Source organism: Musa acuminata, chromosome BXJ1-10 (genome assembly GCF_036884655.1).
Source record: "Musa acuminata AAA Group cultivar baxijiao chromosome BXJ1-10, Cavendish_Baxijiao_AAA, whole genome shotgun sequence".
In the NCBI taxonomy this organism is placed as follows: Eukaryota; Viridiplantae; Streptophyta; class Magnoliopsida; order Zingiberales; family Musaceae; genus Musa; species Musa acuminata.
In genome coordinates, this window is record NC_088336.1 from 18,594,281 (window position 1) to 18,614,052 (window position 19,772).

Consider the following 19,772-nt stretch of genomic DNA (forward strand, 5'->3'; position numbering starts at 1 on the left):
GAGTGGGACCCAACTAAGGTCTGCCAATGACCACAGGGGTAAATGAGGTGGCCGATTCGCTGAACGTGGATCGTGTTTGCTGTGTGGTTAACCCCCGCGAGACGCTCTTAATCATATTGAACGACTTTTTCGGGGCACAGAAAGGTCGGAAAATAAAGATAACATAAATACTTTTCTACCCACGTTTTGGTTACCCGCCGTAATACCGTCTTTTAATTGGAGAATGTGTTGGCCTTGTCGTTGTTTTTTCCAATTATAAGAAACTTAGGAAATTGGGTATCGGTCGAACGGGTAGATGAAAGTATTTTTTTGGAAGAAAGGAACCTCACCTCACGTCATCATTCGGCAACCCCAAATCCATATATGTTTCATAGCCAAAAGCAAATCAATAGAATAATATATATACATTATATATATGTACGTATATATGAACTGCCATAAATAATAAACCAGCAATAGCACTCGGTCGACACTGAGTCAAGATCTTTCCAGTTTCCGCTCTTTCTTGCTTTCGACCCCTCTATCTCCACGATCGAGCGGCGATGAAGGGGAAGAGCCTCCCGATCATCACGTTCGAGCACAAGAGGTGAGTGATGAGCAGCGATCCATCTCTTTCTTGTTCTGATGATGGTCATGGCGCGATGGATCGCGCCCACGTGTTGATCACGTCGCGGGCTTATCCTCTCCGCGATGCGCGCTCTCGTTCCGCTCCGATTTGTTTTGTTATCTGGGTCTTTGAGATTAGAATTGGGGCAATGTAGTTCCCGATCTGGGCTTCTGCGCTCTGGATCTTTTGTGTGTTCGTGTTGGGTTTTCTGGATTTTCTCTTTTCTTAATTCGGGCGTGATCGTGAATTATTTGTTCGCGGATCGACATCCTAGATCCCCTTCTGGAATCTAGGGTTTTAGCTGGAGTGGTAGATTAGTCGATGGATGTTCTAATTGGAGCATTTTTATGGTGCCCTGTTTGCATTTAGGATTCCCATTTCTATGGCAGTTGAGTTGAGGTAGAATTAGGTTAATTCTTCTGTAGACTCCTGATTTCTTGAATTTTTATGGGATAAGGCTTCAATTTTGAAGGATTTTTTTTTTATTTAATCTGTGTGTTGTTCTTAATTGCGGGAGATGAGAACAGGGATGCATATGGATTTGCAGTGCGGCCTCAACACTTGCAGAGGTACCGAGAATATGCGAATATTTACAAGGCAAGGGTTCCATCACCAATTTCTCCCGTTATATATATATGTGTTTTGGCGGCATTGATGTCGTGGATCAATTTAGGACATCGTACCGTTCTTGATTCCAGGAGGAGGAAGAAGAGAGATCCGAGCGATGGAAGAAGTTCCTTGAGAGGCTGGCCGAGTTTGAGAGTACGCCCAACAATGACTTGTCCACAGGGGAAAATAAAACTGAGGCACATTTGGAAGCGGCTGAAGTGCCCGAGAAGGACAGCAGCCCTGATGAGCTTAGCGAGTGCGATGGCAAGGAGGAAGTTGGATCCGGGAAGGAGACAACAGAAAATCAGAGAGGAGTTCATCAGGCCCAAATTTGGGCCCAGATCAGGCCTTCCCTTAGTGCCATTGAGCAGATGATGAGTCATCGAGTAAAGAAGAAAAAGTTCATGGAAGGCGGTGAACAAGTTGCCCAGCGGAGTAGGACGAACCTTGCTCCTATTGAAGAGTCGAGAGCCTCCGAAGACTCAGATGATGAGTTTTATGATGTGGAGAGATCTGAGCCAGTCCATGAAGCTTCTTCTGGAGATGAGGGAAATTTTGATTCCAATATGAATATGGCTAGTCAAGGGATACCTGAAGAGACAAAGGAAGAATTGGAGTGCTTGGTCCGTGGGGGCCTCCCAATGGCTCTTAGAGGAGAGGTGTTTCCAGTCGTTATCTCTTCATTGCTTGTTGCTACCACTGGTTTTTGTGTCTCCACTAATCTATGTTTGTCATTGTCCTTGATTGTAGCTTTGGCAAGCTTTTGTTGGTGTTGGAGCTCGCAGGATAGATGGATATTATAGTAATTTGCTAGGTCTAGAATCTATGACAGAGGCCAAAGAAGTTGATGCTCCACTTAAAGCTGACAGTGAAAGCAAACCAATACGACCTCTGGGAACTGAAAAATGGAAGGGACAGATTGAGAAGGTGTCTGGCAACATGGTGTTCAATATCATTAGGTGATATGGCAATTTAATGCTGCTGAATTTCTTATGACTTGCTTATTTTCTCGTTACAGGATCTTCCCAGAACATTCCCTGGTCATCCTGCTCTAGATGAGGATGGGAGAAATGCTTTGAGGCGGCTACTCACTGCATATGCTCGACATAATCCATCTGTTGGTTATTGTCAGGTAATTTTTCTTCTTATTCTTGTTTTATACCTTTGTTTGGTGTTATCATTCTCTTGTGAATAGTTTTGCCATGAGTTTTGCAACAAAGCCTAGGAGCTCTTATATAGCCTTGAGATTCTGTTTTTATTTATTCCCTCTGAGCTTTTTCTTCACATGTTAGCACTCTTTGAGTTTGATCAACCATTGTTGTTCTGCAATTATGTGGATAAGAATCACCTCTCAGCTATTCCTTTATATTATTTCAGTGAGCTTCCAGTCATATTCCTTTGAACTCGAGTGTTGCATATCTAAATGGAGCATCTTGATTTTGTGCTCTGCAGGCGATGAATTTCTTTGCAGGATTACTACTTTTGCTGATGCCAGAGGAAAATGCATTTTGGTGGGTCTTAGGTTTTAATCAAGGATGTCCCTTGCATGTGCAGAAGAAAAATCATATGATTGATTTAAATAATTCAGCAGTGCAAGTAATGATCTTGTTCTTTAGGTATATATAGCGTAGAAAAAGTACTGATCCTAAGTTTCTTGAAGTACCACAGGACTTTGATGGGTATCATTGATGACTATTTTGATGGTTACTACTCTGAGGAAATGATTGAATCTCAGGTGATATGCCATTGCAGTGTTTTTTTCTTTTTATTTTTGGCTTTTAGTTCCTAACTTATTAGTCATTTTGCATGTTCTCTTTTGCATAATGGTGGGTTTTGTTGTTACATTATGACATGACAATACATGCACATATGTACCAGGTGGACCAACTTGTTTTGGAGGACTTAGTTCGTGAAAGATTTCCAAAATTAGGTCCTAGCTCCTTGTACTTTTACTAATATCTTGATTGTTTTTAAAAGATTGTGCTGGAAAAATATCAACAAATATAAATTCACAATTTGTAATTCACATATATTTTCTTTTACTATATTGCAGTGAATCATCTGGATTATCTTGGAGTGCAAGTTGCATGGGTTACAGGACCCTGGTTCCTTTCCATTTTCGTGAATATGCTTCCCTGGGAAAGTGGTCAGGTTTTATTTGATTTCATATGTTTTTCTTCTGTAGTTTGCAACTATTAGGTTATCTCTACATAATTTTCTCTATTACTATCTTTCTTTTTACCATTCTTGTTTCATATATTTCAGGATTGTGATATGTAATATGTTTATTAACATCTTGTTTGATGTTTGAAAATCTCAGTTCTTCGTGTCTGGGATGTGCTATTGTTTGATGGGACTAGGGAGATGCTTTTTCGAACAGCACTAGCTTTGATGGAATTATATGGTACTAGTTAATTTACTCACTTTTTTTTACCTTTTTTACTATATGAGAACAACTTGTGGCATGGAATATGACCAAGCAGTGTTTCTAATGCATATTTCTAGGTCCTGCAATTGTGACAACAAAGGATGCAGGAGATGCAGTTACATTATTGCAGTCACTTGCTGGTTCTACTTTTGACAGTAGCCAGCTTGTTTTGACAGCTTGCATGGGATATCAACCTATAAATGAGGTGAGACTACAAGATTTAAGGAACAAACATCGACCATCAGTGATTGCTGCCATGGAGGAAAGATCCAAAGGACTTCGTGTTTGGAGAGACTCTAAAGGTCTTGCATCTAAACTATATAGTTTCAAGCGTGACAATGGACCACTAGTATCAGAAGCAAAATCAAAAGAAAATGTAGGTGAAATGAACACCAATGGAGATGTACAGTCCATGGAGTCTGATTCAGCAAAATTGGATGGCATTCTTAGTACTCTGACAGTTGATGCAGAGTTGGATTCTCTACCTGATCTTAAAGAACAGGTATTGCTTCTATTGTACCAGGTTGGATTCCTGTTACTAATTTCAAGAGTGAGATGATCAATAGTGCAACTTAGAGAAATAGATTAATGATGCAACTATTACGTCCAACACAGTATAGGCGGTATGCACTTTTTATGGCATCTTCAGGACATTTAATACATAATAAAATTTAAAAGTGGTTACTGCTTAGAAAAATAAACTACTGTCAATGCAAAAAGTGGTTATCTAAGCCTGAATGCTGGATCTGGTTCTCTGATGTGCTCATTCTGAAGCACAGTTTTAACTTCCAATTTGAGAAATTGTTGCTTTCTTTTAGTTTTTTCAAAAAAAAAAAGATCTATGACAACTGTTGGATAGTGCATTGTCTCGTTTTCTTTACAAGTCTCTAACTTTGCTATCTTATATATTTTGGAACAGACAGGTGTAACTGCCACATCTAGTGATGACTACCAAAATTCTTTCTTTTGTATGATTGTCATTCTAAATCAATCAAATAATATACATGTTGAATAGGACAACAAAACATATGGTAATGTATTATCATATAATTAGGAGAATTATGAAAAATATAAATTATACTAACTTGTGCTATGGGGAAAAAACACTAGAATCAAATTGAGGCAATCAGGTGTTATCTGCTAAAAATGTCTTACCAAAATTATTTTTTTCTATAAAAATTATTAAAGCTTGTAATCTGTCTTTTAAATCTTATTTACGAAAGTTTAGAAAAAGAGTTTTCTTATTAGTCAACAAAAAAACATGCTACTTATTTTAATATTTTGTGGCTTCTTTCACTTAATATATCAAGTTTGAATTGTGTGATATTTAACATCTCCAAATTTCACCAAGTTAGAGCAGTAAATAAGAGTGTAGGCCTTCTACTTGGTTTACCTTGGTCTTCAACTGTGGCTAAGGCCCAAAGACCGAAAATAGACACATTGATTATCTTTAGAAACATGATCATCTGCCTAATTAACTTTCAAGTAACTGAAATTATTTGGAAACGAAGACCAAGCTTGCCTACCATTGTAATTTCTTTTGTTGAAATGGGCACTTCATATGAATTATATGTCAAGTGTCGTCAAAATATAACAAATAAAGAGCATATAAGGCTGAAGGTTTTAGAAAGCATGCTTTTCCTGATTCTTTTTGTGAAGTTGAATTGAAGGGTCTTGTGCCTTTAGCAGGCCTTATTATTTTGAGTAAAAAAGTTTAGAGGACCACTTGGAATCATTTGAATTTCTTCTGTATTCCTTTATTTTTAGGCCACATGGTTAAAGGTGGAACTGTGTAGATTGCTGGAGGAGAAAAGATCTGCTACCCTCAGGTTTGTGGTTTTTAACATCTTATTGATAATCATATTAGAAATCTAGGATTTAGAAATTTCATCTTAGCTATTATGTTAAAATGGAAGTGTTTGATACCTGTTTTTTCTACTAGAGTGAATGATATTGATTTTATTTCATGATGAAATATGATCCTATAACACTTAATCTGGAGCAATGATCCTCGTTTTTATCAATGACTACATTAATACATTTTTCAATTATATGGAATTAAAGTTCTTGTTCTTTTCCAAGAGCTGAGGAGTTGGAGACAGCATTGATGGAGATGGTGAAGCAGGATAATAGGCGCATTTTAAGTGCAAAGGTAATGTGAAATATAATGTTGTGACGACTAAAATTGTCTCTTGCTCATGGCTAAAGTAGTTCATATTCTTATGGACTGTCTATTTAAACAAATATATGCCCATGGATTCAAACTAAATAGTACACAGTTTACCAATGCATCAAAGAGCACTGACACTTCAAAAATATTACAATTTTTTCCTACAGTGGACCATTGGTATGGTACATGGCATTGCGATCATAGACTTGTCTGACCTGGTACTATACTATTATGTGGTGTGAACTGGTATTGAAATCTTTATTCATATATACTTGTACATATAATGAACTCATATATGCATATATGCATGTATATGTTTGTTATGTTCCATACATAGTGGCTGCCAGCCATCTGTTTGGCGGTAAAGCTTTTTCTTCTCTAGTTATTCTTGTTTTTATCACATATGCTGGGTATATCTTTTCAGTTTCTTGGAGACAATATAAAATAAGAACAACTGTTGGACCAAGAGAATCTAACTTTTGCTATTACTATATATAGTCCACTAACTGTATGTTGTTGAGCTACCTATCTATAGGATTGTGACTCCAACCCTATCTCCTCAAAATCAATCATGGAGGCTCTAAATTGAAGATTGGCTCCCTTGAACATGAACCATGGCATTTAAAAGCCTAGATATGAAATATTATGTTATTTTTTAATAAGGTTTAATAGCTCTGTTTGCTATTGATTTAGGAACTATGTTAGGCTGGTCAATGTTTTTAAAAGGCACCTTGGTGCTCAGGCGAGGCGAGGCCCGAGCGCCTCGCACAGGGTCTGGGTGACACACTTCACTGAAGCGCTGCTTAGGCGCTCGACTGAGCCTAGGCGCCAGGCGCCTCGGGTGAGCACCCTATTGAATCCAACAAGTTGACTATTTTGGACTATGGTTCGATTCAATAGTGACTTAGTTGGTTCAATCGAACCAACTAAGTCCAACCTTAGGATTTGCCGCTACGTGCTCTGCAACTGACGGAAAGGTCCAATCTTCCACTTCCACTGTTGATAAGTCCTTCGCCAATGTAAAGGTCTAAATCTTCATCCTTCATCGTTGCTTTTTTCGTGTGCAACTCCCTCTTCTGTTGAGGGATAGGTTGCAGCTTTCTCCGTTGCTATTGTCGTCATCTGTAGCTTCCTCCTCCGTTGCCGTCGCTGCCACCGTCTGAAGGTTCCTCCATCACCTTTGCCCTCTCCTTCCCTATCTTTCACCATCGGTGACTCCTCTTCTCCCCCCCCCCCCCCTATTGTGCACTGTTATAACCACTATTAACAATGGATTGTTAATCCTTAGAATTGATATTAAAACTATTGTCAACTATTGTTACCATATTTTATATTATATATTTTTATAAAATTTAAAATTATATTATATATTTTTGTATATTTTAATATTCTAGAGCACATCGTTTGGTCGGGTGGGCACCTAAGCGAGCACCTAGCGCCTCGAGCGTTTTGGAACCTTGGTGCCTAACGCTTTTAAAAACACTGAGGCTGGTACATACTTGTTGGTATGCCCAAAAACATTAAAGTTTTATTCTAATATTGAAATATGTTTGCATTATAATATATCAGTATACCATAGTTCACGGTATGCCCAGTACACTGCAAGATTCATAACCATGATTTGGAACATTCTCTGTGGTTATAACTGCATTGGATATATTATGAGTTATAAATATTTTGGAGGAAATAACACAAGTTGAGTTATTGTGTCTATTCATACAATAATGATATATAATTTATGCATCACTATATTTAGATTGTCTTCTCTGAGAAAAGAGTTGATATGCCTACAACAAGAAGCTCCAAGTATCTGGGGTCAGTTCTATAGATCTTCTCTATTTCTCGTTTGGGTACTGCTGATGGAGGATTGTGCTGAATTAGAGATCAGTAAAGCAATGACTAAGTTTTGCTCTTTTGCTGCTGTTGGCTGGTTTTGTTCGTCCTCTCTGGAGAGTTAAAGTTCCATTAGACATATCTAGACCAACGTAGCTGATCAACACTAACCATTATTAAGAGTTTGCTCAGAAAGAAGCATGTTTCTGATAATGACCAAATTAATTAAACATGTAAATAATTTCTTGGCTCTGAGCCTGGTCATCTTCATTTGGGAAGGATTAACTTAGAAGGTGGAAGTCACCTTAAAGATCCCTTTTTGGTTCACTCGGTGGCCTGTTGCGGTTTAAATTGTGTGTGTGCCATGGAAAAGAGGCTGTCCCAAGCCAAGATAGCTGGTATCCTAAAACAGTTTTTTTTTTCCCACATTTCGGTCCAATTTCTTGCATTACATACATTTTATCTTTGCTACAAATGAAACGATTCCCCTTCAACCTCTGGCAAAAGGGTTGGGCAGATATTCTTAAAGTATGAAATAATGGTTACATGCGCTGGCTATTCAACTTAAACATATTAGTTCAGAGTTCAGACATTAATTATCTCAACATTCTTGGTCTTTTGATGTTTAAACTGTTGATGCCCAAGTGGACCTTCTTAACACCAAACAAATTGCTATGCAGAACATCAGCTACAGTGCTCACCTATTGCCCCCATTTAAGATCCATATGCTCTGCTGTTAACGGCAGAGACTCCTTTGCCTCTTCGGAGGCACAATAATATACATCACATGCTTGTGATGTTTTGAAGTTCTGTGATATCATATTTCAGTTTGACTAGTTCCAACAAGAGTAAATCATGTCATGTTTCTACAGATCTTTGACTAACTAAAGTATTAGTATCTTCTTGGTATGTGTAATGCATCATATACTTGAATAATTGTACCATAAACTCTTAGGGTCTATGTAGACATAAGTTTTCTACATTCAGAAGATTGGACAGGAACAATTGTTGATTATGGGTTGTAGTGCATAGGAGGGTTATAATAGATAATCCCCAGGTATTCTTTTTCAGGAATAAAAGATCAGATTTCAAATTGACCAATTAATAGGCCATAAAACCTTCTTTATTTGCTTTTACATGGTAAAGAACTGTACTATATCAGATATCTTATAAAGGTGCAATCACAAAGCCAAGCAGACTATTGAATCTGGCATAACTTACAATTGTGTCATTTTCGTTTTATATCAAAACCTGATAAATTGAATTGCTACTGTTATCAGGTTGAGCAGTTGGAGCAAGAATTAACTGAGTTGCGACAGGCTCTAGCAGACAAGCAGGAACAAGAGCGTGCCATGCTTGAGGTGTGTCAGACTCCATTTCTACCTGTGTATTGATCTATGATTCTCCTTTCGTGCTTTCTGTATTTTTGGTTTTATAAACTAATGGTTTTTTACTTATGAAGGTATTGATGCGGGTTGAACAAGAACAGAAGGTCACAGAAGATGCTCGCCTCTTTGCTGAGCAAGAGGCTGCTAATCAGCGTCAAGCTGTCAATGCCCTCCAGGTTCTTTCTCATCTATGGTGTTTATGCATTTTGATCCAAATACTACTATCTCTACTTAATTTCTAGGTGGAAATAGATACGGTGACCATAAAAGGGCAGTTATGGTGTTGTTTTCAGAATAAAAAATCCATGATGTATGCCAAGAAGTGCCAGTTTTGCTTGGAAATAGGATATAAAATATATGCAAATATCAAGATTGAAACTTGTATTAGGACGGTTTCTTAGTTGGTGGTTTCTGTGGAAGTTGGGCATCTTAAAGGATGTAAAACTGATGTATGTTAGTTATGGCCATTTGGTAATTCTTTGCCATAGCTTGGTTCTGATTGAATATGCAATGATATTCACAGTGCTTTGTGCATCTTTCAGCTTGCTTTCTAAGGTTGTAAAGAAAAAGAAAAACTTCATGCTAAGGTATATCTGGCATGTGCTGGTCTGGGTTATAGAGGTGGCCTGACTTGTCATATTATCGTCAGTTTTTGCATAGCATTTACATCTTTGTTCTTAGCATTCCTGCCACATTGGTTTACTTCAAGAATCTGTGAAACAAAATGTGATAGTCCTTTGAGATGTGCAATACGGATAATACTACAAACAAGGCTGGAACTGAAAGCCAAAGTGTAGTTAAAACTTGTATAATTGTTTTATCTAGCTAGAAATCTGAGCCCTATGGGAATATTGAGCTTCCTTCTACTAGTTGCCCGAAGAGTAAGCAAAGCAACCGCAAGACTAACTCCTTAATTTTTGTTGTCAATCTTTTAACAGTTAGCTGACAAAGTATACATAATCTACTCTTTTCTACTACACCTAAGTTCGAACTTCTAACTTTTTGGTACCAACATACCTTTCGTACTACAACCAAGTTCTGACTTCTAATTCCTGCATTTGTAAATTCTTTGGCAATTGTTGCTGCCATCCTAAACCTTTATTGCATGAAAATTTTGGTTCTTCTAATTTACGTTTAGTTCTCTTTTATGTCAGAATTGTCATCTAAATCTGACTATTCTATTCTATCTCGACTTTCTGGTCTTTTTTACCCATTCATCGAGATATATGCAGGAAAAATATGAAGAAGCCATGTCATTACTTGCACAAATGGAGGACAGGGCAGTAATGGCAGAGACGATGCTAGAGGCTACATTGCAATACCAGTCCAGCCAGCTTAAAGCATTAAGCTCTCCAAGGTATGTGTGTTGAACCACTGGTAGCCAACTCTGCTTTTACTCCCAATACTTTCTAGATGAGCGTCTCTTTCTGTTGACTTGTTATTACCCTTGTTTGTCAGTAAAGCTAGTCTATGATACTTGAAATTATCATGATATTTTGATCTTTGTGTGGTCCTGTTCTTTTTTAATTTTTATTATCATTTTACAGCATGAGGGCATACATACAGTGTCGTGCCAATCCTAGATGATACGTTTAGATCATTCACACTGCTTTCTCGGCTCAATTAACTATTTGATGTAAACACACTGTTCATGGACAGTTGTCTTTGTGATGTTCTTCTTGTCAGGACGCCAACTACGGATAATTCACCTGTTCGAACAAGTCAAGACTCATCTCAGGATATCCCTCCTAGAAAAATAAGCTTGCTTGCTAGGCCATTTGTACTTGGTTGGCGCGACAAGAACAAGGTAAATCCTGTAATGTTTCACATCTCTGAAAGTTTCAATTTCACTTTATACATTTGCCTTCAGATACTTTGTTTATGATAGATTGAGTATGATCCATATGTTTCCAGGGAAAACAGAATAATCCTGAGGACTCCACTGATGCGAAGCTCAACAATGACGGGGAACAGAATGTGCAAACTCCGAAGAGAGATATGAATGGGCATCAAGAGCCAGAGAAGTGAAACTTGGGAGACGGTGATTTCACCACCTGTTTAAGTTGCAGTCACATAATTCCTTTTCTATATTTATCATAATTATCAATTAGTTATGATTTAATTTCAATCATTTGCCCTAACCTGTTGTGCCGGCCAAGAAGGTGAGAGAGAGAGAGAGAGAGAGAGAGAGAGAGGGATTTGTGTGCTTTCTTAGACTTGTAGGTTATGTAATTCTTGTTGTAATTTACTGAAGAAATAGTATATATTATCCCATCCATTGATTGATCATGAACAATAAATTGTGAGCAAAGGAGATAAAAAGAGAGAAAAAAAAGATTAACATTGCATCTCTGCTCCATGTGAGCCAAACTAGCCCAGCGAAGGCCGAAACTAGTACGAAGTTCGACAGAGTTAATTATTACTGGTTTGTAGCCTCTTGTAACTTTTTAAACAGAACAATGTTTAACTATGATGTGATGCTCCCTTGACTTGCTACAGGAATCTCCCTGGAGGATATTGAATTGGGAATTCCGATACTGCAATGCGTTCTGGTGTTAGTATGTTGACATGTGAAGCGGCGCCTCGAAGGATCGTGTCCCATCCCTGCAGGCCTTGTTGACACTTCAGGTTTGAACCATTCGACACCTCCGATACGAAATGCCAAGGTTTCAAAAGTTCTACCCATTATTGAGCACCCACTGCCAGGATATACTTTTTTTTTTTTTTAACCATTTGGAATTGTAAATTTTGAAGTTTAAATCTCACCAAAAAAAACAAATAAGTTCTTACTAGAAATTTTAGGAAACCGACGCGTAGTGTCTCGTGAGAATATTTTCTAATACCTCCTTTCCCCGAGAATCCATTGCATCACTTTTCCTTTCCTCTGATCCTACATAGCCAGGGACAACTGTGTGCCTTGAAGTGTCCTGGCCGCCAAGCATGACTATGACTGCTTTGATCACGGAGATAAAATGGACATGGCTCGTGCTCTGTCTGACAGTGAGTCAACCAATTTAATTAGCTCGCAGAACAATGCTTAGGATTGATAAATGATCAAAATCGACCATAAGGTATCACCATCAATCACAGGATACAAAACTTTTTATCATCGTAGAAGCACAAGAAGTATGTGCATCGTTGGACGTTCAAAATACACATCAAGAAGAGCCACATTCAATCAAACTACCAATGTGACAAAAGAATGCCCCAGGAACAATTGAGTTTATTAGAAGATCAGCAACAAGCAAAGCACTTACTGGGCATTTGTTGAGATGATGATATTACTGTGATTTGGAAAAGCAAAAGCCTCAGCAGGTCCTAAATGATAGGCATCACAAAGGGGGATACATGAATCAGCTACAGGTGCTGAAAACAACATCAGAGACAATCGTGTGAACCCCGATGCATTAAAAGAAAGCTCCAACGGGGAAGAAGGGGGAGATCAGCAACTGGAACAGCTTCTTAGTCTTGACGTTGCACGCACAAAACCGAAACAAGCTAGAAACGTAACAGAAGCTGTAAGTCATGCTAACGACGATCCACCGTGCCATCGTCTTCCATAATGCCATTGTTCGCATGCCTGCATCAACAATGAGGGCAAAGCATGTCAATTCCAAATGAGTTAGTACTTGCCAAAATCAACGATCCCAAGAAAATACTGCAGAGAGATTTGTGTGAGATGATTTGCACATGAACAGCTTCAAAAATGTAAAATGAAACCATTAGGCTGGCTTTTTTATAGTCAGACCAACTAGGTTCAGTTTAATTAATTTTAAAAGAACAGTCACAATAATACATAGGAATATTCCTTTGCAAAGACAGCTCCGCCTCAGAATGCACAAACAAAGAAGGCAATTATAAAGTTATTGCTAACAGGCAGTTGCATCGTGATCCACTAAAGTGACAAGAAAACTTCATGTGGTGAGACAATCACTAATGTTCAAAGCTATATTCATGAACTTCAAGGTGCAAGGACAAACATGTAATATGGCAGAAAATGTGACAGGACACTAACCTCCAAGATGTTGTCAAATTCCGTGCTTTTCTGTCGAGCTGAATGTTCTCTAAAGCATTTGCAGCTCGCATTACATCTTCTGAGATCTCAGCGTCATATCTCCACATGTAATCGTCCTTCCTATTCGTAGGAACTGAGGAACTTGACTTTCGATCTGGAACCATAAAACGAAAGACAGGGTAAGGTAAGCAGCAAAACGAGAGCACAAATATACAAAAACCTTTTAGTTACCTGATGACTGTGTAAGAGGGACCGGCCTAGCATCAACCATAAAAAAATCCCATCAGAAAGGTCCCAAAACAGAAGCTAACTAAAAGTTAAACTTACCTGTCCAAAGAAGGTAAGCCTCCGTGTGCAGCAGATGATGATGATGATGAAAATGGCCTTCGGACATTCCTGGCCTCCCCGCTAGATATTGACTCTGTCTCTGAATTGATTAAACTCCCTCCGGCCATCCTATTTTGGGTCAAATTCTGCACAACAATATGAAACAGAAGCAATAATCATCATAAGAATCCCTAGATAACACACTTATTAATTCCACTGTAGACCACACCAGAGTAATGCTAATATCAATTGCATTCCACTGTAGACCACTCATACTGCCATATCTATTCCAAATTTTAACATCCCAAGATTGAGACATTCAAGATGAGGACATGGAGGGCATGCAATGACCATAATAGTGTAGTAGGGTGCATCAAGAGATACAACAGATGTTACCAGAATGTGGCTTTAGTCTAATTCAAGGTCTTAAAATTTTAGAATACGAAGGATTTTCCCTTTGCGACCTATGTGACCAAGGTTTCAGTCACAAGAATAACCTCTCTAATTGTAGGGATAAAGCTGCCTATGTTGGCCTTCACTAGGATTGGCAGAGCCTCATGTATTGTGTTTGCCCTTTTGCTCTTTCAACTTGCAGCCTAGCATAAAGTCAAAATCACACATTGTTTTCCTGGAAGAGTCTAGAGATGCAGGTTATCAACTCCCTGCAGCTATCAGCAAGATGGAAGTGAACGAGGCAAATTTTCTTTAATAAGGATTCAACGTAGAATCATTTAGGAAATCTAGCTTCGAGTAGAGAAACAATTAAAGGTATTAAAATTTAAGAGGTTCCAGTTTTCACATGCACCCAACATTATGAAGGTTTAAATAATTTTGAGAGATCAGAATAAAACACCAAAAAATCACAAAAAGAAATAAAAGAAAATCCAAGCTGAGCTAGCATAAAATTATATAAATCTTTCGTCCTGGGACCATTTTATGTCTCAAAGAGTTAATGCTTCTTGATGATAAAACATAAGTATTAGAAACCAAAATATTCATCTCCAGCTATCAGTGCAAAATATAAAGATGTTATACATTTGTTTAAGAACAAGTCTTTCTGCTTTTGCATTTCAACATTTGGAGTACAAATACTATTTCCATTGTTTTACAGGAAAAGCTTATACTACTCGTCAAATGAAATGGGCTAACTTTATCAGGGTGATTCAGTCCATCTAAATAGCTGAATGTGATAATCTATCCGATGATACAGACACCAATTAGTTGTTTAGTGCTCTTCCCATTATGTACCAATTGGAGTATCTATCTCGCTTTTTGTTATACTGTTATCCAAGGTGATTTCCGCGCAGAAGGCTTTTGTGACAAAGCAAAGGTAAAGGTAGTCTTGGAACTTGTTTCGCAATGCACCTTCATGATATGCTTGAATGAATCTTAAAACATTTTTCTACAGAATTGGGAACTTCAAAGTTCAAACTGCTTTATGCATCTACTAATACAGGTGGCTTAGATGTACATAACATAGAAAATGTCAAGTGTTTAATATCAGAGCTTTACAAGGTTGGGTATATCTTCTGGATGGCTGGATCATGAATACATCATCTTAAATGCCATTTCCACAACACTTGAAGCTGAAAATAACACTTGACAAATGACGGCCAATTGCAACCAAAACAGCTCAGGAGGGAATGATCAATTTATCTTATAATGATGGAAAAAATATGGCATAAAGTATATCATAATTTGTAAGATATTTCATACAATAATTGTTATCAAGATTCTTTTTAATTATAAAAGCAAAAGAAAAGAGTTGGTTAGGACTAGTATAAATACATTTTTACTTCAGGAAATCAATGTAATTCCAACGACAGTGTAACTCAAAAAGATCATGAAAAAGAATAAAAATCACATAAGGGCACCAAACCTCATATTTTAAGTATCCTTCAAGAACTTCTAAGAGCAGTGGACCACTATCACCATTCTTGTTCGAATCATACTGATTTTTGTTACTAAAATCTTTCAATTCTTCTTTCCAGAAGTCCTTTTGCTGAAGAGCAAGAATACCATGAACAAGAAGAAAAACAGTAAATCCATGATATCGACATGTGGAACTTCTTAAGACAACAACAAACCAAAGGGAAGTTTACATGATTACCAAATTACACTCGGGCAGATAAACTTTGAGTGTGTGGCCTAACTGGGCCCAGTCCAAATATTCGCAAATTAGTGCTGTTAATAACCTTCCTGCAAGCAACACAACTTTCACAATATCATCCATCTCACCACACCATTATGGGTTTAATTTCTTCAACATGATGCTAACAGTGGATTACAGAATTGTATACAACAAGACCTATTAGATGAATGTGGCAACTTCCAAAGAAAAAGGTCCTCGTGTTGCATGATGTCTGAGGAAAGCCTATATAAAGAGAGTTTGTTGCTAGTTTAAATTTCCTGTTACTTTTTAGCAAGACTCACAATCGTACAAACAAAGAGTATGTGCACTTAGCTTAGTTAATTTTGGCTAAACAAATGACTGGCACTTATCAAACTATTCAACCAAAAATCCTTGTATGACTAACTAGGTTTAATAACAGTGATTGAAAGAGGCGCTCGGGCGAGGCGAGGCGAGGCCCGAGCGCCTCGCTAATGTCCCAGGCGACGCGCTTCAAACAGGCGCCGCCTGGGCGCTGGGCGCTTCGGGCGAGCGCCTGGGTAAACCAAGTGACCGAACTAGGATTTTAGGTCTGGTTCGGTCCTGGTTCGATTGTTAGTTGGTTCAATCGAACCAACTAAACTGATATAACCCTTACCCAACCCTAACCCGCTGCCGCTGCTGCTCCCGATCTCGCTGCTCGTCGCTCCTGCTCCCGCTGCTGCTGCTTGTCGTTGTCGCTGCTCACGCCTCCCGCGAGCCCTCCAGCTGCTCGCGCCTCCCGCGAGCCCTCCCGAGAGCCTTCCCGCTGCTCGCGACTCCCGCGAGCCCTCTAGCTGCTCGCGCCTCCCGCGAGCCCTCCCGCTGCTCGCGCCTCCCGCGAGCCCTCTAGCTGCTCGCGCCTCCCGTGAGCCCTCCCGCGAGCCTTCCCGCTGCTCGCGACTCCTGCGAGCCCTCCCGCTGCTCGCGCCTCCCGCGAGCCCTCTCGCGAGCCTTCCCGCTGCTCGCGCCTCCCGCGAGCCCTCCCGCTGCTCGCGCCTCCCGCGACCTTTCCCTTTCCCGCTGCCGCTCGCCGCTGCTTCCTCATTTCTCCGTCAGGCTCAGTATACAGTATACTCTTAATATTAAGTTTATTTAAATTTTGAAATGATTAATTTTCAATACTGTTAATAGATTAATAATATATTATTTTGATTTTAATGTTGTTAATTTTTATTTTGATGTAAAATTTTATTGTTTTGAATTTTGAAACTTTTTGTTAATGTGACATTGTGATTTTGTATCTTAGATTTCTTAATTTAATAACATATTTTTATTTAAAATTTTAAATAATTATATTTATTAATTATATTATATATTTTTATATTTTAGCGCCTCGTTTCGCTCGGGCGAGCGCCTAGCGCGTCAAGCGTTTTTGCACCTTGGCGCCTTTTGGCGCCTAGCGCTTTTTAAATCACTGTTTAATAATTAATGAAATCTCCATAAATTAATCTCAAGCTTAAAGAGTAGTACTTGCAATCTAGATGAGATCAGTAAAGTACCTAATGGCCTACCAATAAATCTGTGTAAATCAAAATTATATAATTCATATCTCGACCAGACAAAACTAATTTCAAATAGAAAACAATGCAATACATCAAATCACCAATCAAGTATGTCAAGCCTTACATAAAAACGTATATCTAACATTACTTAATAACTAGAGTAGACGAGAAAATCATATATTAGTAATCAAAAAGAGAAAATTATAACCATTCGCCGATGCCTAGAAGCAATATACACCAAAATAATTCACTCCATGACCAATAATGAGGAATCAACTGCCCTTACTTGTGGGAGCACTTACCAACTCCAAATTCCTCCTATCTGTCTTTCTTATCCAGAAAATATTAATTACTTCAATTAGTTAATATGCTACTAAACAAAGGCTTTCTGTTCTTATTCTCAACACATAGAAATATTATTTGCAGAACAGATCCATGAATCAAATACTTATCCACACTTAGGACTGATGTTTCCTAGTAATTGCATGACAGAAAAATAACACGGAACGCAGTCCTTTACCCACATGATTCCGTAAAAGAACATGTTTTCATGACAAAAAAATTCAAGGCATGACAAGAGACATAACTAGTTGCCAAAGAGTGGTTCACTTAGTAGAAAATTCAAAACCTGAAGGAGAGGTATGCAGTTGCTTCGCTCGGTCATTGCAGCTCCCTAGTAATGCAGGAGGAACATTGTCATCATTTTCAAGAACTTGATCCTCTTCTTCTATTGCCTCAAATACACTTGCTCTGAGCTCAGCCTAAAATTAAATTCAAATGTAAACCACAGAAACCTTGGCTATCTTAATATTTAAGCTAATCAACTAGAGGTGGTAAAGACTAACACTAATGTCAGACAGTTGAAAATGGAAACACAAAACAGAATTCCTGAAACAACTGACTAATAATGCCGTACTAGAGATGTGGCATTAACAGATGGTACTTTCAACAGTATTCGACTTGAACTTTCTTCAAACTTGCCACCATTAATATGGTCATTGAGGCTGAAATAAAGTAGACAACACAATGAAATGAGGCAAAACCCAGACGCTCCATCAAGGGCATATCCTAATCTTCGGCTTCCAAAAACCTCAACAACACCTAAAATATTCCAAAAGTTTATTGCATAATATTCTGGAGCAGCAGATTCCCAAGAAAGGAGTTCTAATGCAAGCCTTAGGTATCAGATTACCAGCTCGAGAACATAAGAGGTGCCCTCTCGTTCTAGTTTTCTATCCATACCACGTCCCGAGAACCCAAAGATCTGATGCAGATCTGCAACCAGAGCTTCTCACAACCGCTGGAAGATCTTTTCTACTCCGATCTCATCCCTCAAAGGATTCCCATGTAAATTAACACAAGTTAGATTAACGGATGACTCCACGAAACCCCACAGCAACACTGCATTCAAGAGATCCACCTCACCATTTCACAAACAAGATCTAGGGGAATCAAAGACACAACGAAGCCCTAATTCTCACGGGAGAACAACGAGCACCAACCCCCTTCCATCCAGGGGATCGATCATGATCGCGGGGAAAGTGTGAGAGAGGGAGAGAGGGGGCAGAGATTTGACCCTGATCTTGGCGAGGACGCCTTTCTTCTCGAGGGTGCGAGTGACGAGGGTCTTGAGATCCATCATCTCCCTCGCGTAGTCGTCCATCTCGTCGCCCCTTCGCCCTCCCTCCCTACCCTTTTTCGTTGCCTCCTCCTTCCCTCTTTTAGCATGCGAAGGAAGGCGAAGACGCGAGAGGAAGAAACGAACTTATTGCAGGGCGTTTAAGAATGTGGGCTTCGGCCCTCTTTATGGAGCTCCGGCGACGGCCGTCATATGCAATTGGGCTTCGCCATTTGGGTTGGGCTCCGGTTGAGTCCGGCGACAACTCGTGCCCTCAACGTCGGTCTCGTCATGATGACGTATCGGATCTATTTATTAAAAAATAATTTTTTTATTTAATATATCCTATCTTTATTACTCGTCATTTGGTAAAAGAAAGAAAAAATCAAGTGATATGATCAAATCAAACGGTGCAGATGTTGCATTGTTCAAAAGCCACGCTTTCTTATACAAACCATAAAAATAACACTATTAATATATAGGAGTTCATATTTCTAAGGACAAACTTATATTTGTCATAAATATCAGATTCCATATGATCGAAGACCGTCAAATTCTACTCCAATTATTTATTAGAATAAAAAAAACCAATAAATAAATCAATTAGTGGTACAAAATAATAATTTCTTTTTAGACACATAAATTTGAGATGATGTGCTATTCACATAACACAAATGTGTTAATTATGTGATGATAACTTATAACAAATAAAGTTTATGAAAATTCTACTCTAATTACTGGGTTGGATGAAAAAAAAAAAAGGAATAAATCAATTAGTGGTACCTTATCCCAAATTGAGACAATATTTTAGTGTGAAAAATAGTAAAACCTTGTTCTATATGGTATATTTTATATGAATAGTTATGGTGCTAAAGCTTACGGTTAGCATGCCAACCAACCCACCATCACTCCTACCAAAATGGTACCCGCTCAACCACCTTGTCTGTCAGTGGAAGCCGCAAGGTTTATCTCCGGGTCCCACTGTGAAACATCAAGTCTCCAGATCACAGGTGAGGTACATGAGCCGCGTTCATGAAGAGGAAGTATGGGAGTGTTTTGAGAACTCTCCCGCTACCTACCGTGCCAGTGGAGTCAGCAACGTTTTCCGCTGGGTCCCATAATG

General features: G+C 38.7%; 2 protein-coding genes across 3 annotated transcripts; one reads left to right on the forward strand and one right to left on the reverse strand.

Moving 5' to 3' along the window:
• The first annotated feature begins 448 nt into the window (after positions 1–448).
• On the forward strand, positions 449–11,763 carry LOC104000116 (uncharacterized). 2 transcript variants are annotated; one of them, XM_009422070.3, is made up of 19 exons: positions 449–586; positions 1,135–1,204; positions 1,306–1,875; positions 1,967–2,143; positions 2,235–2,348; positions 2,669–2,727; positions 2,885–2,951; positions 3,095–3,146; positions 3,270–3,362; positions 3,537–3,620; positions 3,722–4,146; positions 5,412–5,473; positions 5,727–5,796; positions 8,928–9,008; positions 9,110–9,211; positions 10,268–10,392; positions 10,722–10,842; positions 10,950–11,076; positions 11,535–11,763. In XM_009422070.3, exons 1-18 carry the CDS (start codon positions 543–545, stop codon positions 11,061–11,063), a joined length of 2,430 nt encoding a protein of 809 aa, XP_009420345.2. In that variant the 5' UTR covers positions 449–542; the 3' UTR covers positions 11,064–11,076; positions 11,535–11,763. The 2 variants fall into 2 exon arrangements, with proteins under 2 accessions (XP_009420345.2, XP_009420344.2); XM_009422069.3 differs by lacking the exon at positions 11,535–11,763 and having other exon boundaries at positions 10,950–11,335.
• A 464-nt stretch (positions 11,764–12,227) lies between these two features.
• On the reverse strand, positions 12,228–18,777 carry LOC135595310 (protein TONNEAU 1a-like). Its single transcript, XM_065086058.1, has 8 exons — positions 18,608–18,777; positions 17,660–17,792; positions 15,488–15,576; positions 15,257–15,379; positions 13,378–13,523; positions 13,282–13,307; positions 13,051–13,204; positions 12,228–12,615 (listed from the first exon to the last, which is right to left on the reverse strand). Exons 1-8 carry the CDS (start codon positions 18,692–18,694, stop codon positions 12,564–12,566), a joined length of 810 nt encoding a protein of 269 aa, XP_064942130.1. The 5' UTR covers positions 18,695–18,777; the 3' UTR covers positions 12,228–12,563.
• Between the last annotated feature and the right edge of the window lie 995 nt (positions 18,778–19,772).

Coding starts and splice junctions, on each gene's coding strand:
- LOC135595310 (XM_065086058.1), bottom strand. CDS start 18,694: ATGGACGACTACGCGAGGGAGATGATGGATCTCAAGACCCTCGTCACT. Junction 17,793..18,607: donor GCGTCCTCGCCAAGATCAGG/GTCAAATCTCTG, acceptor ATTTAATTTTAG/GCTGAGCTCAGAGCAAGTGT. Junction 13,524..15,256: donor AAGGATACTTAAAATATGAG/GTTTGGTGCCCT, acceptor ATTGTTGTGCAG/AATTTGACCCAAAATAGGAT.
- LOC104000116 (XM_009422070.3), top strand. CDS start 543: ATGAAGGGGAAGAGCCTCCCGATCATCACGTTCGAGCACAAGAG. Junction 9,212..10,267: donor AAGCTGTCAATGCCCTCCAG/GTTCTTTCTCAT, acceptor AGATATATGCAG/GAAAAATATGAAGAAGCCAT. Junction 10,393..10,721: donor AAAGCATTAAGCTCTCCAAG/GTATGTGTGTTG, acceptor TCTTCTTGTCAG/GACGCCAACTACGGATAATT.